Genomic DNA, 15,818 nt, shown 5'->3' with positions numbered 1-15,818 from the left:
ACTGGTTAGCTAGCTACTGTCAAAATTTAAAATTATTATAATCAAAATATAGCTGCAAGCAGCAATGCGGGTTCCTCCGCAAAATATTATAAAGATGTAGAAGTCAAGAGTTGGACAACAACATAGCAAAACTAGTGTAGGGGCAACTACAATAGGCTAAATGTGGACGCATGAGGTTTAGTTGTCGACCAAAAATTGCCTTCCACAATCAACACATTGATCGCAACACTGTTTCGAGAATTCCTCATCGATGGCTTGAAGACCTGCCAGAACCACAGTCAATTGACAATCAAGAATAACTATGGGTAATTTGTCTATGACACCCATGATAATTTCTTTCCAAGTATTACACTGCTACGGCCGACTCTCACTTCCGATTAAACCACACAACATGCACTCTCAGGGTGACCAACAAGATTATTTTAACTAACAAACAATATTACAAACATCTAACTGAACGAACAAACTGAAATCCCTTGCATAGCTTTTGTAACCAAACTATTTACCACTAGTCTTGGCATTTTTTGACATGCCGCACTGCATGCTGGGTACCCAAGAGCGCTGACGCTGATGATCTAGCTGTGCTCCGGACTGCGTGATATGACGAGATGCTACTGACGTGCTAAGGTCTCGGCGTCTCCTGAAATGTAACACGTTGTTTTGCCTTGAAACTGCGTGCGCATCATCATCAAGACCCCATGTATATGTCAAGATAACATCCAAGCTAACAATTTCGGCAAATCTGACTGCAGCTTTGTATACCATATGTAGCCTACTGTGTTATGGTTGTTTGAGTCAAACAACTTGCTTAATGAATTCAATGGCTGTTAAATGTCAAATCCAACTATACATTTATAAAAGAGAGAGTTCCAATCAAATCCAAATTATTTTTAAACCTAGAGGTTTAAAAGACAACCTTTGCCTTAACTGACATGCACCAACTCAGAGAACTGAGTTTCAACATCCATTTACACATTTAGTCTCTATTTTTTACTCTACTCTTAAAGCATAACTATGTTTAACTTAATGTCTGCGCCTCTCTGTCACCAACTGTCTCTGGAGTGGGGGGTGGGGGCTTCACAGGGTTTCTACAGGTGTAAACAAGTTTAAGACTTTTTAAGACCTTTTAATACCCCTTCCAATTGAAATTAAGTACCAAATTCACGATGGAAATACAGATCAAAAGGGGAAATATACAGTAATCTTCCCAAACACTGATGTCTGTTCAATATGAACACTATGGTAAAATGACAACAATCGGTTGAGTTTAAGAACATTGACTAAATGTGTGTAATGCGAAAGGATAACACAAAAATGGAATTGCTGTCCTAAATTATATTTTGTATTACACAATGGTGGAGCAGAAACTAGCAATTCCATGAATCCCATGGAAACAAAGGCAAATGTGTGAGATGTACTGATGTGGAGCACAAATCATCCAACAAGCAGTACTTCTCATGAGTGGTTTTTATTCAGATGACTACTCATGGATTCAAGTCAAAAGTCTATAACTTGAACTGGTTTCATTACTTACGACAAGAAAAGTCAGCAGCTTGGCATGCTGGGACATGGAAAGGATTAAACATTTAGACTTTCATCAAAGTAAAAAATGCTTTTTTCATCAATGTCCTCAAAAAAACAATCTGCAGAGCTACTGTGTCTGTGGGGTGACTGTCTGTCTCTGGAGGGGCAAGCAGGGCCTGCAGGCAGGGGCAAGCAGGGCCTGCAGGCAGGGGCAAGCAGGGCCTGCAGGCAGGGGCAAGCAGGGCCTGCAGGCAGGGGCAAGCAGGGCCTGCAGGCAGGGGCAGTCAGGGCAGGCCAGCTGGATGAAGCTGTCCTGGGGTCAGTGCTAAAGAGAAGCTGTCCTGATTCTGATTCTGTCCAGCTAGAGGGGGGCAGTCCAGCAAGGGATCAGTTTTTCTCTCAGCATCCTCTGTTGAACTCTGTTGAGCAGGCCTCTGCATGACCCTCCAGACCTGTAAAGTGAAGAAAGGATCCATGTCAGTTGTGAAAAATGAAGCTTTTTACATCTACACTTGACTTAAACTACAGTTTTGACTGTGAAATGCAGTGGCATTACTTGAGCTTGAATCCAAATGTGTTGAACTGATGGAGACCCGGCCATGCAAAGTCACTCAAAACATTTGGCTTGATTCCAGGCTCTGGTAAGAGCATTTAGCTCTAAACTGGTCAATATACACATCTGACCAAAGGCCTGGCTAACGTAGGTCGCTTTCTCAGGAAAATTACAAATGAAATAGGCTTGTTTTGAAGGATCCTATATACTGGCTATCTTCTGTAGACTCTTGTCTACAAAAAGCAGCCCTCCCTGACGTTTTAGGACTATAATTTAGTGACCCAGCTAACAAGGGACGTCCTGGGGACGTTCGGTGACGTTCCTATTTGGTCCCCTAAAGATTATACCGTGACGTTATCCTTAGGACGTCCCTAGGACGTCATTCAACTTCCTAAAACGTCAAAATTTAGACATTTATTTGTAAACTTTCAGGGGACGTACCAGGAACGTCCCTGGTTGGTAATGATACGACAAAAAATTCAAGGACATTCGGGAGTCCCAGGAACGTCCCTGGTTGGTTATGATATGACATTATGTTTAAAACTTTCGGGGGGTTCCAGAACGTCATTCGTTGGTCATAACGTAACCATCTAAATTCCGAACTGATATTTTCGTTTTTGTGTCATTCTGTGATGTAAATTGCTCGAGCTATAGCCTACTTTCACTCTGGAAATTGTACAGTATTAAATCAATTGTTTATGTATGGTACCAATAACTTGCATTTGAGCAAAGTAATACATTATAGTCATAAATAATTTGGTGATGTACTGAAACAAAACATCTAAGCTGGATCCAGCCTATCCAAGAACCAGCTGTGTCTCTAGAAATGTTCCATACTAGCCTATTACAGCACATCTCTCACGGACGTCACCGCTCGTGACGTGAGCCCTGTTGTTGAGTGAAGTCGTTGAGAGACAGCAAAACGTTTTGATCCCGCATCCTTCATTTATAGCTATAATACCGTTTGATAATCAATTTGTGTAAATATATCTTCAACTTAAGTTTTACTGTTGATAGTTTAGTTCTTTGTCACAAAATTAATCGGAGCATCTGGCTAAAAGCACAATCCCCACATCTCCTAAAGGCTTCCCTCCTCAACATTTTTGGTGTCAACCGAACTGTGAAATGGTGAACTTATGAACATGATGCGACCAAAACATGGCTGCCGTCTAAGCCTATACGGTCTCCCTGGCGCATAGGCTTATTACTAAGACTTTCTCGACCCAAATCAAAATTCTGAGGCGACAGGTCTGTAGGGAATTGCTTGTTCTCCTAAAAGCTGCCCTACTCTAGCTTTTTGATGAATTTGCCGAGATGCTACATGATTCAGTCATTACACATAGTAGGGAGGACAGACCAAAAATTTCCAATCAGTTTTGCTCCGTTTTTCTTTCAATTCCGTATGTAACCTAACGTAACTTAAACTAATCCGAAGTCAGATTTCAGTTACCTCTATTAGTTTTCTCATAAATCCAGTTTTTAGGCGTGATTTTAGGTAATTTTTTGAAACGTTCCACCGCTTTAAGCCTTGAGTTTTGTGGCACCGAGAAGCTGTCAAGCTCCCTTTAAGAACGCCATTGTTCTACGTCACAGAGCTCTGCTTCCAGCCAAGGCGGGAAATATGACTTACATTTGTCATTTAGCAGATGCTCTTATCAGATTTTCTGCTCTTATCCAGACTTACATTCTTTGTACATTGCGAGCTAATGCGGTGTCCAGTACTTCGCTATAAATAATTATGTTAAATCGAGACCACAAATATGCAAATGTTTGTCACGTTTAGCACTACTGCTGTAATGTAAAATTGTGGCCACTTGGGGGTGTATTTAACGTTGAACAGGGTGTTTGTGTGTGCTTGTTGTGACATTGCCCATTATTTTCAAATACTTTGATTTGAACACGTCTGTTTATGATGGACAAAAAGTATACACTAATCGTATTATAAATAATATACTTTATTTATAGGGATATGAAACCTATGGTCCAAAATGTAGTAATTGCCTGTGAAAAAAACCTACAGGTTGATAGCTCTCAGAGGACAATTGGGCACCTCTGCATCAATGGTGAAGGTTGAGGGGAGCAACTTTTATCTATTACTTCTATACTAACTATGACAGTTTGTCTTAACAGGGAGTCACCCCATTACAGGGCCCCCTGTCTCATATCACCAAACTGTACTTCTTCTAATCCTACCTGTATCTACTTTTATAGACATTGTCTGTTTTAATATTGCAAAGCCAAGTCTGTCCGTGCCGCACAGGCCCACTTGATCAGACAACCCAATGCTAAAACCAAACAAATACTAGTACTACTTACCCAATGCAGCTATCAGATATTATGGCAGACCATTTGGCTTAACAGGGAGTCACCCCCTTCTGTCTCATATCTCAAAATGGTCCATTATGAATATCCTCAAGCTACCACAAAGCCTGAATATTACATACCGATAGCTAAATGACACACTGCAAAGCTAAGTCTGTCAGTGCCGCACAGGCCCACTTGATCAGACAACCCAATGCTAAAACCAAACAAATGACTACTAACCCAATACAGTCTGAATATTACATACCCATTGCAAGACTACAAACCTAAATAGGTTCCTTTCACAGATGTCCGAGCTGAGGCGAGAACTTCAGCTCTTCTATCTGGATCTAACCCTGACAACCATTTCCAGGACCTATTCTGCTTAAACATGACCATACCCTCTAATGCTATTTTACTTGCCCTGAACTTTGATCTAATCAAATAATCAAATATCCCAAAATCCCTCTCGCATGAAACATTTGTTTTGGGCACTGATCTGAGGACATGATACTGATCTTCAGACACATCATCATACCGTCCATGTTCCAAGTGGTCCGCTACCAACCTACAGCAAACTTTCACTAAACCAGCAAATACAAGTTTTAGAACTTGTTGAGTCATAGCATCAAACTCTTCTGACGTCGACTCCAACAACTTATCTAAGATGGGTCCTCTGTGGATGTCTACATCCTCAAACAGAGTGACCTCACCCTTCATAAACTGCCTGCTGTCTGCCTGCCACTCTCTAAGCTTTATAACAGGCGTTCTATACCTATCATTCATTGCTTATACATGTTCAGTAGGCAGGGCCTCCCATATATGGGAACACTTTCTGGGGCCCTGCCGTGGTGAGGCCCAGCCGCGATGCCAGCAATAATCATGTTCGTCCTAAATATTTTAAGAAATTATAACCAATTTTATTTTGAACTGAAATACTCACGATTAGGGCCTACTTAAAAAAAGCAAACATAAACATTGTATTGTTGGCTTAACCGGTGAAGACCTCACCCTTTGTAACGAGTGGTGCGAACGCAGGGTTGACCAAGTGTTGATTATTAAACAGAGTCAGGGTACAGGACAGACTACACAACATAACGCTAGACCAAGTTAGCCGGTGACAATGCTAGACAATGGTTGTTGTTGCTTGCTTTCCAGTCAACTTCGAAAGATGCTCCCAGCCAGGCTGCAGAGACCATCGATATATCTATGGCAGAGACGAGCAGCAGTAGCCACGAAAATATACCTTATTTTGAAGAAAACAACCTACTCTTTCATTTAAGATATGTCTCCCGGTGGTGCCGACCTTCTATGAAAGGTAGCCAAAGCAGCAAAAACTATAAACATTATTTTCATATACTTTCTCAATGTGCATTGCAACCAACATTTGATAGCATTAAGGGGTAAGTGTCTACATGTTAACTGGCATGTTTGTTTTTAATATCTCGCTAGTAGTCGCTAGTTATAGAGCTAAGAAAAGGACGTGGACCTTAAAATTCCGGTGCCAGATTTCTCAGTGGCGTTCTTAGCTACATTCAGGCTAACTTAGCATTCGATTCAATGCGTCTTCTACCGGCGTTCCACAGTATTTGACAGTTGGTTAGCTTTGGCCAAAAATGACGCGTTCTATTGTCCTCCCTACACATAGGGAAAAAGCTAGCTACTTTTCGAGTTCGGTTTTCTCACTTCAAACTCACGATCTAAAGGTCTCAAAGTGCTCAAACCTTCACCATAATTCAAGAGTAGTGTACTTTCACGAACCCAATCATTGATTCTAGGTTAAAATGTATAAAAATAGGACTTACCGAACGTGGCTGCCTCAAAGCCGGTTATCAGGCGATTCCAGTTGAAAACAACAATGGCCGCCGAAAAAGAATTTATATTCGTAAGGTGAGCTGCGATTGTATGGAGGACCAAACCTGCCATATTTACAAATGAATGAATGAATAAATAAATGTCCACATCCATGCATTTAGACAGAAATGAACGAATATATGTATTAATTAATGCACAATTGGCAATCAATAGTTGCATATATTTTACATTTATGTATGTATTTATTTTTGTATTTATTTATTTATTCATTTATTAATTGATTGAATGATTTATATATTCATTTATTTATTCATTTATTTATTCATATATTTATTCATGTATTTATTCATTTATTTATCCATTCATTTATTTATTCATTCATTCATTCATTCATTCATTGTTCCCAATATGATAATGAGAGGAGGCCAGTAGGCGTGGAAACTGACGTTCAGACATTGCAATCAATCCAGATAAGAGCCATAGATTAAATCTAGCTAACTAGTGCAAGCACTTCCGCATTTTTCAACCTGACTTCAACGATCACGGGCATTGGAATCTTCTGCTGAACGGCTAGTGACATGTGAGATGGAAGAAAGACGGTCGATAGCAGAGTTGCTCCGTGAGGCTGCAGACCGTTTGGAGTAATGTATGTACACAACAATACTGTATTCAATAGATCGATAGTTAGCACGCGAAGGTATATTTACGTTGCAAATCTAAATTATTTCTGTTTGTGTAGCAGGTACTGCCGAAATCGTACCGCCACCATTGTCTCACGTGCCCCCACACGATGGTAAATTCACTAGCCTAGCTTGTCAGTTTGTTTGGGGTTACTTCTGCATAAATGTACGTTCATGCGGTAACATCACCAAAACCTTTGGCTGTCTAGATTAGTGATACGAACATTAACCAAGTAACTGCACAGATATATCCAACAATAAATCTTTCCTTTGAAATTTAGCATCAACAATGAAGTTTTGCAAGTGGCATACAATTCGTTCCATTATTTATTCATATGATTTCTATGTGATTTCTATTGTGTCACAACAGCAAGATCAAGCATACCATCTTCCACATCTTCATCTTTTGCTGCACCTAGACACCCAGTTGATGGTAAGTTAATATTTACTGGAGGGATTCTTTAACCCTAAAGTAATTGATAAGGCAATGCTCAGTAGGTCCAACCTTTTGGTTTTTTTTTCTTCTTCATTAAGCTGAAGTGGCACGGCTGTTTAGCCCCTACCGAGGCCAAACCACACGACGTCAAACTTCCAGAAATTCAAGAAGTACATCTCTTACATACACACATAATTTCTGCTGTCTTGGAGAGAAAAACACATGCTTGGTTCCAAGCAAACCAGAAAAGGATGACCTTTCCAGGGCAGGGCTGGGCGAGAAGCGTCTTACCTTTCAAGGTATATTGTGTTCAACCATATTTAGGTTGTTAGATAGTCTAACTATGCCAGACGTCAAAGCCTTTTTTAATTGGTAGTGAGAATTGGGAAGTGTGAATATTATAGATTTAATCATTATTACAGTACACTATTTACTTTCACATACACTTTTTGCACCACTGAACCTTTTAAGCTGTGAATCAATTCTTGTGATGCAGAAGTGTCAGTGGATAACTGATAATGTTACTGTTTGTCTACCTATTTCTTGTAGGTAATCACACCAGCACAGATGAGTTGATGGAATTTCTTGTATGCTCATTTCCTAAATTGAGAAGTGCTGGAGGATTTGAATTACTCAGAATTTCTGGAATGACACGTCTATTCTTACAGTACATGGTTTAGTTTTGAAAATTGAAAGTGTAACTTTCCTTTTTATTGTTAAAAGGATTGGGATATAATCCCACCCCAATAAATTGGGATTTATAAAAAATATATATTAATAGGAATATCTAACATGTTGTTTGTTAGGGCTTCTGGGGTGTCAGCGAGTGGTTCAGATAGTAGGTCTGAGGCGTCAGCAAGTGCTTCAGATAGTAGACTACCCAGACAGGCAGTCAGGTATAATCCAGGATTTGGCACAGGAAACCATGTGTCATCCAGGGAAACTGAAGCGGTGACTGAGATCATTGATGTAGATGCTGTTAAGGAGTCGGGTATTTTAAATAGTCGTATCATACATTTGATTAAGTAAAACAGATTTTTAAGGGGGATGATTAGCTAATCGCAATATTGCATTAGAAAGGTTTGAGACGGTAAACAAAAAATATACATTTTCATATATATATTTATACCTCTTTTGCATTGTTTCCAAACCAAAATGAAGGCCAAAAATATATCTTGTTAGTGGAGTATGGATTTCGGGTGGTTGTGTGTCATGAAGTAGTGCTTGTGCAATAAGACTTGTGAGGGAGAAGGTACATTTACAGGTTTTTATTGAGAAACAAGATCTTATCAACATTGCCTGGGCTCAGGCGATTACGTTTTTTATCAACCACCTGGCAAGCCTTAGAGAAAAAGCGCTCACATGGCACCAAGGTTGCAGGGATGGCCAGATGGACCATCGCCAATTTGTAAAGGTGAGGGAAGACCCCTTCATTTCTGGCCCAGTAAACCAAGGGGTCTTCCACTCTGTCCAAGTAGGCATCTGCCAGGTACCGCTGTACCTCAATTGTAGCACTGGCAGTGGTGCTCTGCACTCTCCTGGTGTCACTCACTCGGTCATCAAGGAGTGACCACAGGTTGATGTCGTGCACGCTCCCCTTTCAAGAAAATAAATCATTAGGAATAAATCATTTCTAAGGAATGTTAAAGATACAAGTACATATCCAAGAATAACACCTCTGATGTTGTCGGTCCAGCTTGTCTCTGATGGCTGGTGCCAGGCGTGGAAGCAGGTGTAGGTGGCGTGGGAGCTGGTGGAGGTGGTGTGGGAGCTGGTGGAGGTGGCGTGGGAGCTGGTGGAGGTGGCATGGGAGCTGGTGGAGGTGGTGTGGGAGCTGGAGCTGTTGCCTTGATGAGTTTTGCACACTCTGCTGTGACGTATTTAAGTGCATCCTTTGCTTTATCCGGGTTGCCAAATGCAATTGTTTAGAATCTTGGATCTAAAATGGTTGCAGCCTGTAGACAATGAACCGTCTCTGGACATTGCCTGGCCCTCAAACATCGCAGCAGCTTGTTGCCCAAATCTGCTGCTGTGGGGTCGCTTGTTACAGTCAGCTTCAATGCAATGCTGTGCTGTATCATCCTCACCATTGGAATAACCTGGAATAGAAGACAGATATTTAAATGTTAATTGTTTTCACGTTGTTTCACTTATTGTAAGTGCTGTTGGACTGATAGATACTAAACTGACCTTGGAGGCTGACATATTGCTCTCAGCTGACAATTCCACAGTTGCATGGTTGAAGGGGGCAAGGATGGAAAGTGACTGGCAGATGGTGTCATTTTCTGCACTTGACATTGCTGTCACGTCTGTCGTCAGACTAGAGAGAGCAGCTCCTACTGGTTCCCTCTGGTCGTGCAGACGCTCGAACATGGAGAAGGTGCTGTTCCATCGTGTCTCCACTTCCTGGATCAGCTTCAGTTGTGGCCTTCCAATCTGTCTCTGGACATCTGCAAACCTGTCCTTGGCTGTACAACTACTTCTAAATAATGTCACAATCCTCCTTGCTTTTGAGCGGATCGCTGTCAGATCAGCAGTATCATCAAGGCCCTTCTTCACCACTAAGTTTAATGTATGGGCAAAACATGAAACGTGACTGATATCTTTTTGGGTGAAGTGGCATGTCACACCCAGGTATGAATCCATGTTATTGGAGGTCCACATATCAGACGTCAGGCTGACACAAACAGCTGCATCCCTCAACTCAGCCTTTACCTTCTCCTTGGTTGTGTGGTATTTATCACACACCATGATCTTTAAAGCTCTTCTTGTTGGAAGAGTGTAGGCTGGATCCAGCTTCCCCACAAATGCTCTGAAGCCCTCATCCTCCACCACAGAAAACGTCTGTAGGTCCTTCACCACCATCTCCACCATTGCATCGTCAAGTGCTTGTTTCCTTGCTGTCAAGACAACAAATCGTTAAAATATCTATTATCATTTTCATTTTAATTAATTGTATTGTAACTTTCATACATATACTGTATAACTTATGTAGCCTACAACCGCTGACCATTACATATTGCGAAAGCAATCATACCGTGTGGTAGGACTGCAGGCCTCCCAGCAGCTACAGCAGCACCTGCAACAGCATCCTCTGCATTGGGTGCAGGTGGGTTTGCTAGCGCTGGGTGCTTAGCACGCAGATGCCTTAACATTGAAGATGTATTGTTACAGTTCGACAAATTCATAGGGCATTGCAAACACTGCACCTTGTTAGGGGAGACCAGATCAAAGTGCTCCCACACATGGGACCTTTGTCTCTTGTTGGCTCTATTCTCCATTTCTCAAGCTAACACTAGGCCTACTACAAACTATCTAAACTATTTATCTGAACTATCTATCAACTAATACTGAATATAAACAAACTATGGAAACACACAATTAACTAACTACGGCAGAACTAAACTATGAATAACTACACTGAAGCTAATACTGATAATATCTATACATATATTTTTTTATATATATATATTATTTTTTTCACACACAACAGCACACAAACAGACAAATGAACAAACAGGATTTCGCTAATGGCACACAAGTAACTAACTTTCTCTAACTGTCTCAAACTCTCGCAATCTCTCTAACTGTCTCAAACTCTCTCAATCTCTCTCTAACTGTCTCAAACTCACTCAATCTCTCTCAAACTGTCTCAATCTCTCTCAAACTCTCACAAATCTCTCAACCAAGGTCTCACGCATTCAAAACCTTTGGCTTTGCCGCCTCGTTTTATACCCCGACACATCAGAGTCTTTTGGCAAGTGCGACACAGGTTTCGTTCAAGTCACTTCACAAAACGTTTCGAAACATTTTGCCTCCTGACCGGAAGTGTTTTTAAAACCCATCTCGAAACGTTGTTCCGATGCAGTGAGTGTTGAATGTGTCGGGACAGTATCGACACCGTAGTACCGAGCAGCCCATCACTACTGGAATTCAATGTCAAGTTTTGTATTCTAGATTCCAGATCTTTTTACAGACAAAGTATATACCTATGTTGCCTAGTTAAGAATTTCAGACAATATGGCCACAGATTGTGTGTATACATCCAACACATTGGAGAAAGAACCTCCAGAGTCCTATCTGCAAGGATTAAACATGTATAACACATGCAAACCTGTAAGGGGTCTGCCTCTAGTTGATGATGAGTCCAGAGTTGGTGAGGTGACTGATTGCCCTCGGTCCAGAGTCGGTGGTGGTTCCAGCCATCTTTGAAGAACTGAAGGTGCCTTTGTATGTGTGGAAGAAAGCTCCAGTGCAGTGCATAGAGGTGAACTTCATCATCTGGATAAAGTAGGCCCTCATGCTCCAGGTTGTAGAAGTGGGTGTAGAAAAGATCAAGTAAAATATCTTTCCACAAGCGCTCAATTCTGTACAAAATAACAGCTAAATAATTACCAGTTAATATTTAGATGTATTTGAATTTTAATAGGTTAGCAAGAAGACTGTTGCAGCTTTTTGTTGTAACTGACTTAAAACTATTGACTTGCTGTGTATTTTATTTTTGTTGCTGGCTCTTTCCCACAGGTACACCCTTGCACTTTGAGGTTCATGTTGTTAAATTATCTAACTGTTACTTGTTCAACTACATGCTCTTATGGTTCTTCCCTTTGGGACGTATGCTTCATGTTTTGTCTACCCGCAATGTTTAGGGCTATCTCGTTGTTATGATCAGTGACCTATGCACTTTTGTAAAGCTCTCTTTTGGAAGTGGCTTTGGATAAAAGCGTCTGCTAAATTGCATAAATGTTTAGATGCATGATAACAGAGTTTTGAATTTCTTATTTTTATATAGATTTTATTTTAAATTGTTTTATTCTTAGATTGAGTAGTTCTTAGGAATTGTTAAACTTTTGTACCTTTACTTAATTTAAGATTCGTATATGTTTAGTGTTTGCACCTCCCTGCAACAGTAAATTCCATGTTTGTATAACATACATGGCAAATAAACCAAATTCAGATTCTGAATACCTTTGGTTGTGTACTCTTCTTCCAGAAATGTGTGAATTTCTGTTTACCCCTCTGCTGGTCAACATGTAGTGTGCCACATTAATGTTTTCTCCTCCTTTGTCTGATCTGACACGAGATGGCACACCATAGAGATGGACTGCTTGTCTGAAGCTATCCAGCACGGTTGAGGCACGGTTATTGGTAGCAGCATTTAGGTAAACAATGAGGCGACTGAATCCGTCAATACCACCATGCACAACAATGCGCCATCTGAAACTAAATATTTCATCTTACTTAACAAGCTGAAGAAATGCTCATAAGATCACTGTAAGAACAATGTGTTAACTATAGTTTACCTCAAACATGCATTCAATTAATAGAAAAGGATAGCAGCAACAGTGATGGATAATGGAAGTGCAATAGGATGTACTATAAAGTGACACAATTATAAACTCTTGCGGTGTACAAAGCACATCACAAGAAAGACAACACAAAACAGCCACACAGGGGCTGGGCAAGCTTTATGTACCTTATGGTTTCCATCTATGTGCCATAAACTGTTTGGAGCTGGTACAGAGTACCGTCTGCGCCTCACTGTCTGCAACATGAGAGTGCGCACCACAACACCTTCTGGATCAATACGGCGCATGGACTCTTGTACACGTTGTTCTTTTAAAAAGACAAAAACAATTAAATAAACAAAAGGCTATTATTTATAGTGGTACTTTGTGGACTTTAAATTTAAGGAAAACTACAGTCTATCTGTAGGATTATAAAAAAACAATAATGAACTTACTCTGAATCTTTATGCCCCGAGAGTTGAGATAGCCAATCATCATTTTGTACCCTGTATTGGGGTGATGTTGTAGGATCTCTGTCACCATGGCATCCAACTGCTGATCATCCATTTTTGTGTTCAAGTCAGAGACTGAATATTCCATAGAGTTTTGAGTTAATGTTCATGAGTTGGTTGTGGATCCAATGTTACAGTGGCATATTCACTTCAGATTTTCTCAACAATGACAATCTTGCACTAGATTTTAAGTGGTATGGGAACGTAAATTAGGCTGAGATTAACTTCTTGAGAGTTTTATTGCACTGGTGGGTGGGTTGACTATATACCTGAAGGCCTACTCGATCAACTAGCTAACTAACTAAGTGGTTCATTCAACGTTACCTTATTCCGTTGTGGGCCATCCTCTGCCGAATTGTTCTTTCGCTAACTCCAAACAATCGAGCAATGTCAACAGCTGTTAACCCCGATAGTAGGTATGACTCAAGGATGCTAATGGGCAAAGGATATAAAGGTCGTCCCGCGATCCTGCTCGTGCTGTCACTTGAGACTCCTATTTGGTGTGCAACGCGTTCCAAGTTTTCAAGAACAAGTGGGTCTAACTCTGTGTCCATTTCAGCAGCTTCAAGTCCTATATTTGCCATTATAGCCTCTACACGGAACAGTAGGTAGTCGGAACATACATTTTCATTTTCAACGAGATCGGCCAGCCTGGCCAAGTCTCTGGCAATTGCCCTTTTTATGTCGTCCATGACAGAAAGGATGGATGTAAGGCTAACATAATCGAATACAACGCGTTGAAAACGATTAGCCAATGGTGTATCAAATACCGCCTACCTATTTTTGATTGACACATCTCATTAACATATTGAGATGAGGAAATACAGGAATTAATGAATGAATAAATAAATGAATCAATAAATATATGAATAAATGAATGAATTAATAAATGAATGAATACATAAATGAATAAATAAATGAATAAATAAATGAATACAAAAATAAATACATACATAAATGTAAAATATATGTAACTATTGATTGACAATTGTGCATTAATTAATACATATATTCGTTTATTTCTGTCTAAATGCATGGATGTGGACATTTATTTATTCATTCATTCATTTGTAAATATGGCAGGTTTGGTCCTCCATACGATTGGAAGCGAAATGAAACAGGAGCTAAAGAAAAGGGTGGGGGCTTGGTCAGCACACCATTTCCAGAAAGAATGTGTGTGCGTCTCGCCAAGCTCACGTGTGTGTCAAGTCGTGTGACCACCTGTCCCTCTTTGCGCTGTATCGCACAGCATATTCAATATGCAACTCGCAAGGGGTGAAAATGCTGTGCAACACAACGCAAAGCGAGACAGGTGGTCACCCTAGTGTCAAGGAGCTGGATGAGCCTGTGACAATTTGGAGTGCGCGCTGTGGAGCCATTCAAATGAATTCAATTATATATAGACATACCAAGGTGAAATTGTTTGTGGTACTTCAGAGTGATGTCATCTTGAACCCTATTAGGTTTGAAAAACCATGAGTCAAAATGATATTAGATGTATTGACACAAAGATATTGAGGCGATGTGGACATTTACATAAATACACCCCTTTCAGCCATTTTTTATTGCATTTCTTATTCAATTTGACCATTTATAAAACATGTATTTTACTCCTCCGGAACAAATTTGGATCTATGGTTCATGAGGAGAAGGGTTTTGAAGGTTGTACCAAATTTGGACAGTACAAGAAAATTCATAAGTCTGACAATATGGGTCCTTGAGGCTTTTTTGTTCCCCATGAGAAATAGGGCATGTATACCAATTTTCAGGCATTTTGGAGAAATGGGGCGCTGGGGAAATCACGTAGACTTTGGGCGTGTTTTATAGCGCCACCTATGGGCACACATGGGCCACTAGCCGTCTGGGAGTAATGAGTGACTTGTTGTATCATTGGGCCAAATTGAAAAAAATTGGGTCCAGGACTTTTTGAGCTATTGGGCCATTTAGCGGAGAAATATAATAATAGATATAGCTGCAAGCAGCGATGCGGGTTCCTCCTCAAAATAGCAAAATATTATTAAAAATGTACAAGCAAAACGATTTCATATTTGGCCAACAACAATAGGCTGAAGGGGGATTTGAACTCATGAGCGTAAGGTTACAAGTCAGTCTCTCTATCTTCTCTGCTACATACCAACTGTTGGGAACCACGAGTGATGTCTGAGAAGTCTTGTGCAGTTGTCCCACGTTGGCAACAAATCAAACTAAACCTACTATATTCAACCGTGTTGGTTAAACAGTAATAACTAGTTCATTCACTGTGTTAATGAAATGCACTCCACGGCTACAAGCTAGCTTACGCTATACACGAGTCATTAACTTAATCATGCAAGCCCAGGTAACGAAACAATTGAGACCCATTCCCCTTTGACTACAATTACCTCTGCTGTTAAGACCGTTTAAGAAATGTTGCAACAGGCTACAGTCTGAATCACGGATATAGCTCTATGACATAAGTTACAATCAGGGGGTAAATTGGGGTTTGATATATCGGGGGGCTCTGTGGTTTCTGGGTTTCGATGGCACATGTGTATGCAAAGCCTACTAAACAGGTATCCTACTGAGTTTAATGACTAACGCAGACTACCTAACTCACTACCCTTCGAATACATTTGTATAGTACTACTATGTGCCTCTTTCAATTATATCTTTAACATATGAAACGTTGAGATTGTATCATCTTGCGGAAAAAACATGAAAAACTGAACC

At 40.4% G+C, this 15,818-nt stretch overlaps 2 protein-coding genes and 1 long non-coding RNA gene across 3 annotated transcripts; all 3 read right to left on the bottom strand.

The window, feature by feature from the left end:
* Window positions 1-1,452: 1,452 nt before the first annotated feature.
* On the bottom strand, window positions 1,453-5,324 carry LOC146250813 (uncharacterized). The gene is made up of 2 exons (XR_014732134.1): window positions 3,528-5,324; window positions 1,453-1,976 (listed from the first exon to the last, which is right to left on the bottom strand). It is a non-coding gene; the product is annotated as an uncharacterized LOC146250813 (long non-coding RNA).
* A 2,536-nt stretch (window positions 5,325-7,860) lies between these two features.
* LOC146250812 (zinc finger BED domain-containing protein 4-like) lies at window positions 7,861-11,210 on the bottom strand. Its single transcript, XM_084680962.1, has 3 exons — window positions 10,347-11,210; window positions 9,500-10,209; window positions 7,861-9,408 (listed from the first exon to the last, which is right to left on the bottom strand). Exons 1-3 carry the CDS (start codon window positions 10,588-10,590, stop codon window positions 9,235-9,237), a joined length of 1,128 nt encoding a protein of 375 aa, XP_084537088.1. The 5' UTR covers window positions 10,591-11,210; the 3' UTR covers window positions 7,861-9,234.
* Window positions 11,211-11,876: 666 nt separating this feature from the next.
* On the bottom strand, window positions 11,877-13,171 carry LOC146250811 (uncharacterized). Its single transcript, XM_084681310.1, has 3 exons — window positions 13,053-13,171; window positions 12,710-12,925; window positions 11,877-12,545 (listed from the first exon to the last, which is right to left on the bottom strand). Exons 1-3 carry the CDS (start codon window positions 13,162-13,164, stop codon window positions 12,172-12,174), a joined length of 702 nt encoding a protein of 233 aa, XP_084537436.1. The 5' UTR covers window positions 13,165-13,171; the 3' UTR covers window positions 11,877-12,171.
* Window positions 13,172-15,818: the final 2,647 nt, after the last annotated feature.

This window comes from Hypomesus nipponensis, chromosome 18 (assembly GCF_054491055.1).
Source record: "Hypomesus nipponensis isolate SF chromosome 18, ASM5449105v1, whole genome shotgun sequence".
Lineage (NCBI taxonomy): Eukaryota > Metazoa > Chordata > Actinopteri > Osmeriformes > Osmeridae > Hypomesus > Hypomesus nipponensis.
The sequence above is the reverse complement of the archived record's forward strand: the minus strand, read 5'-3'. Positions and strand labels throughout refer to the sequence as shown.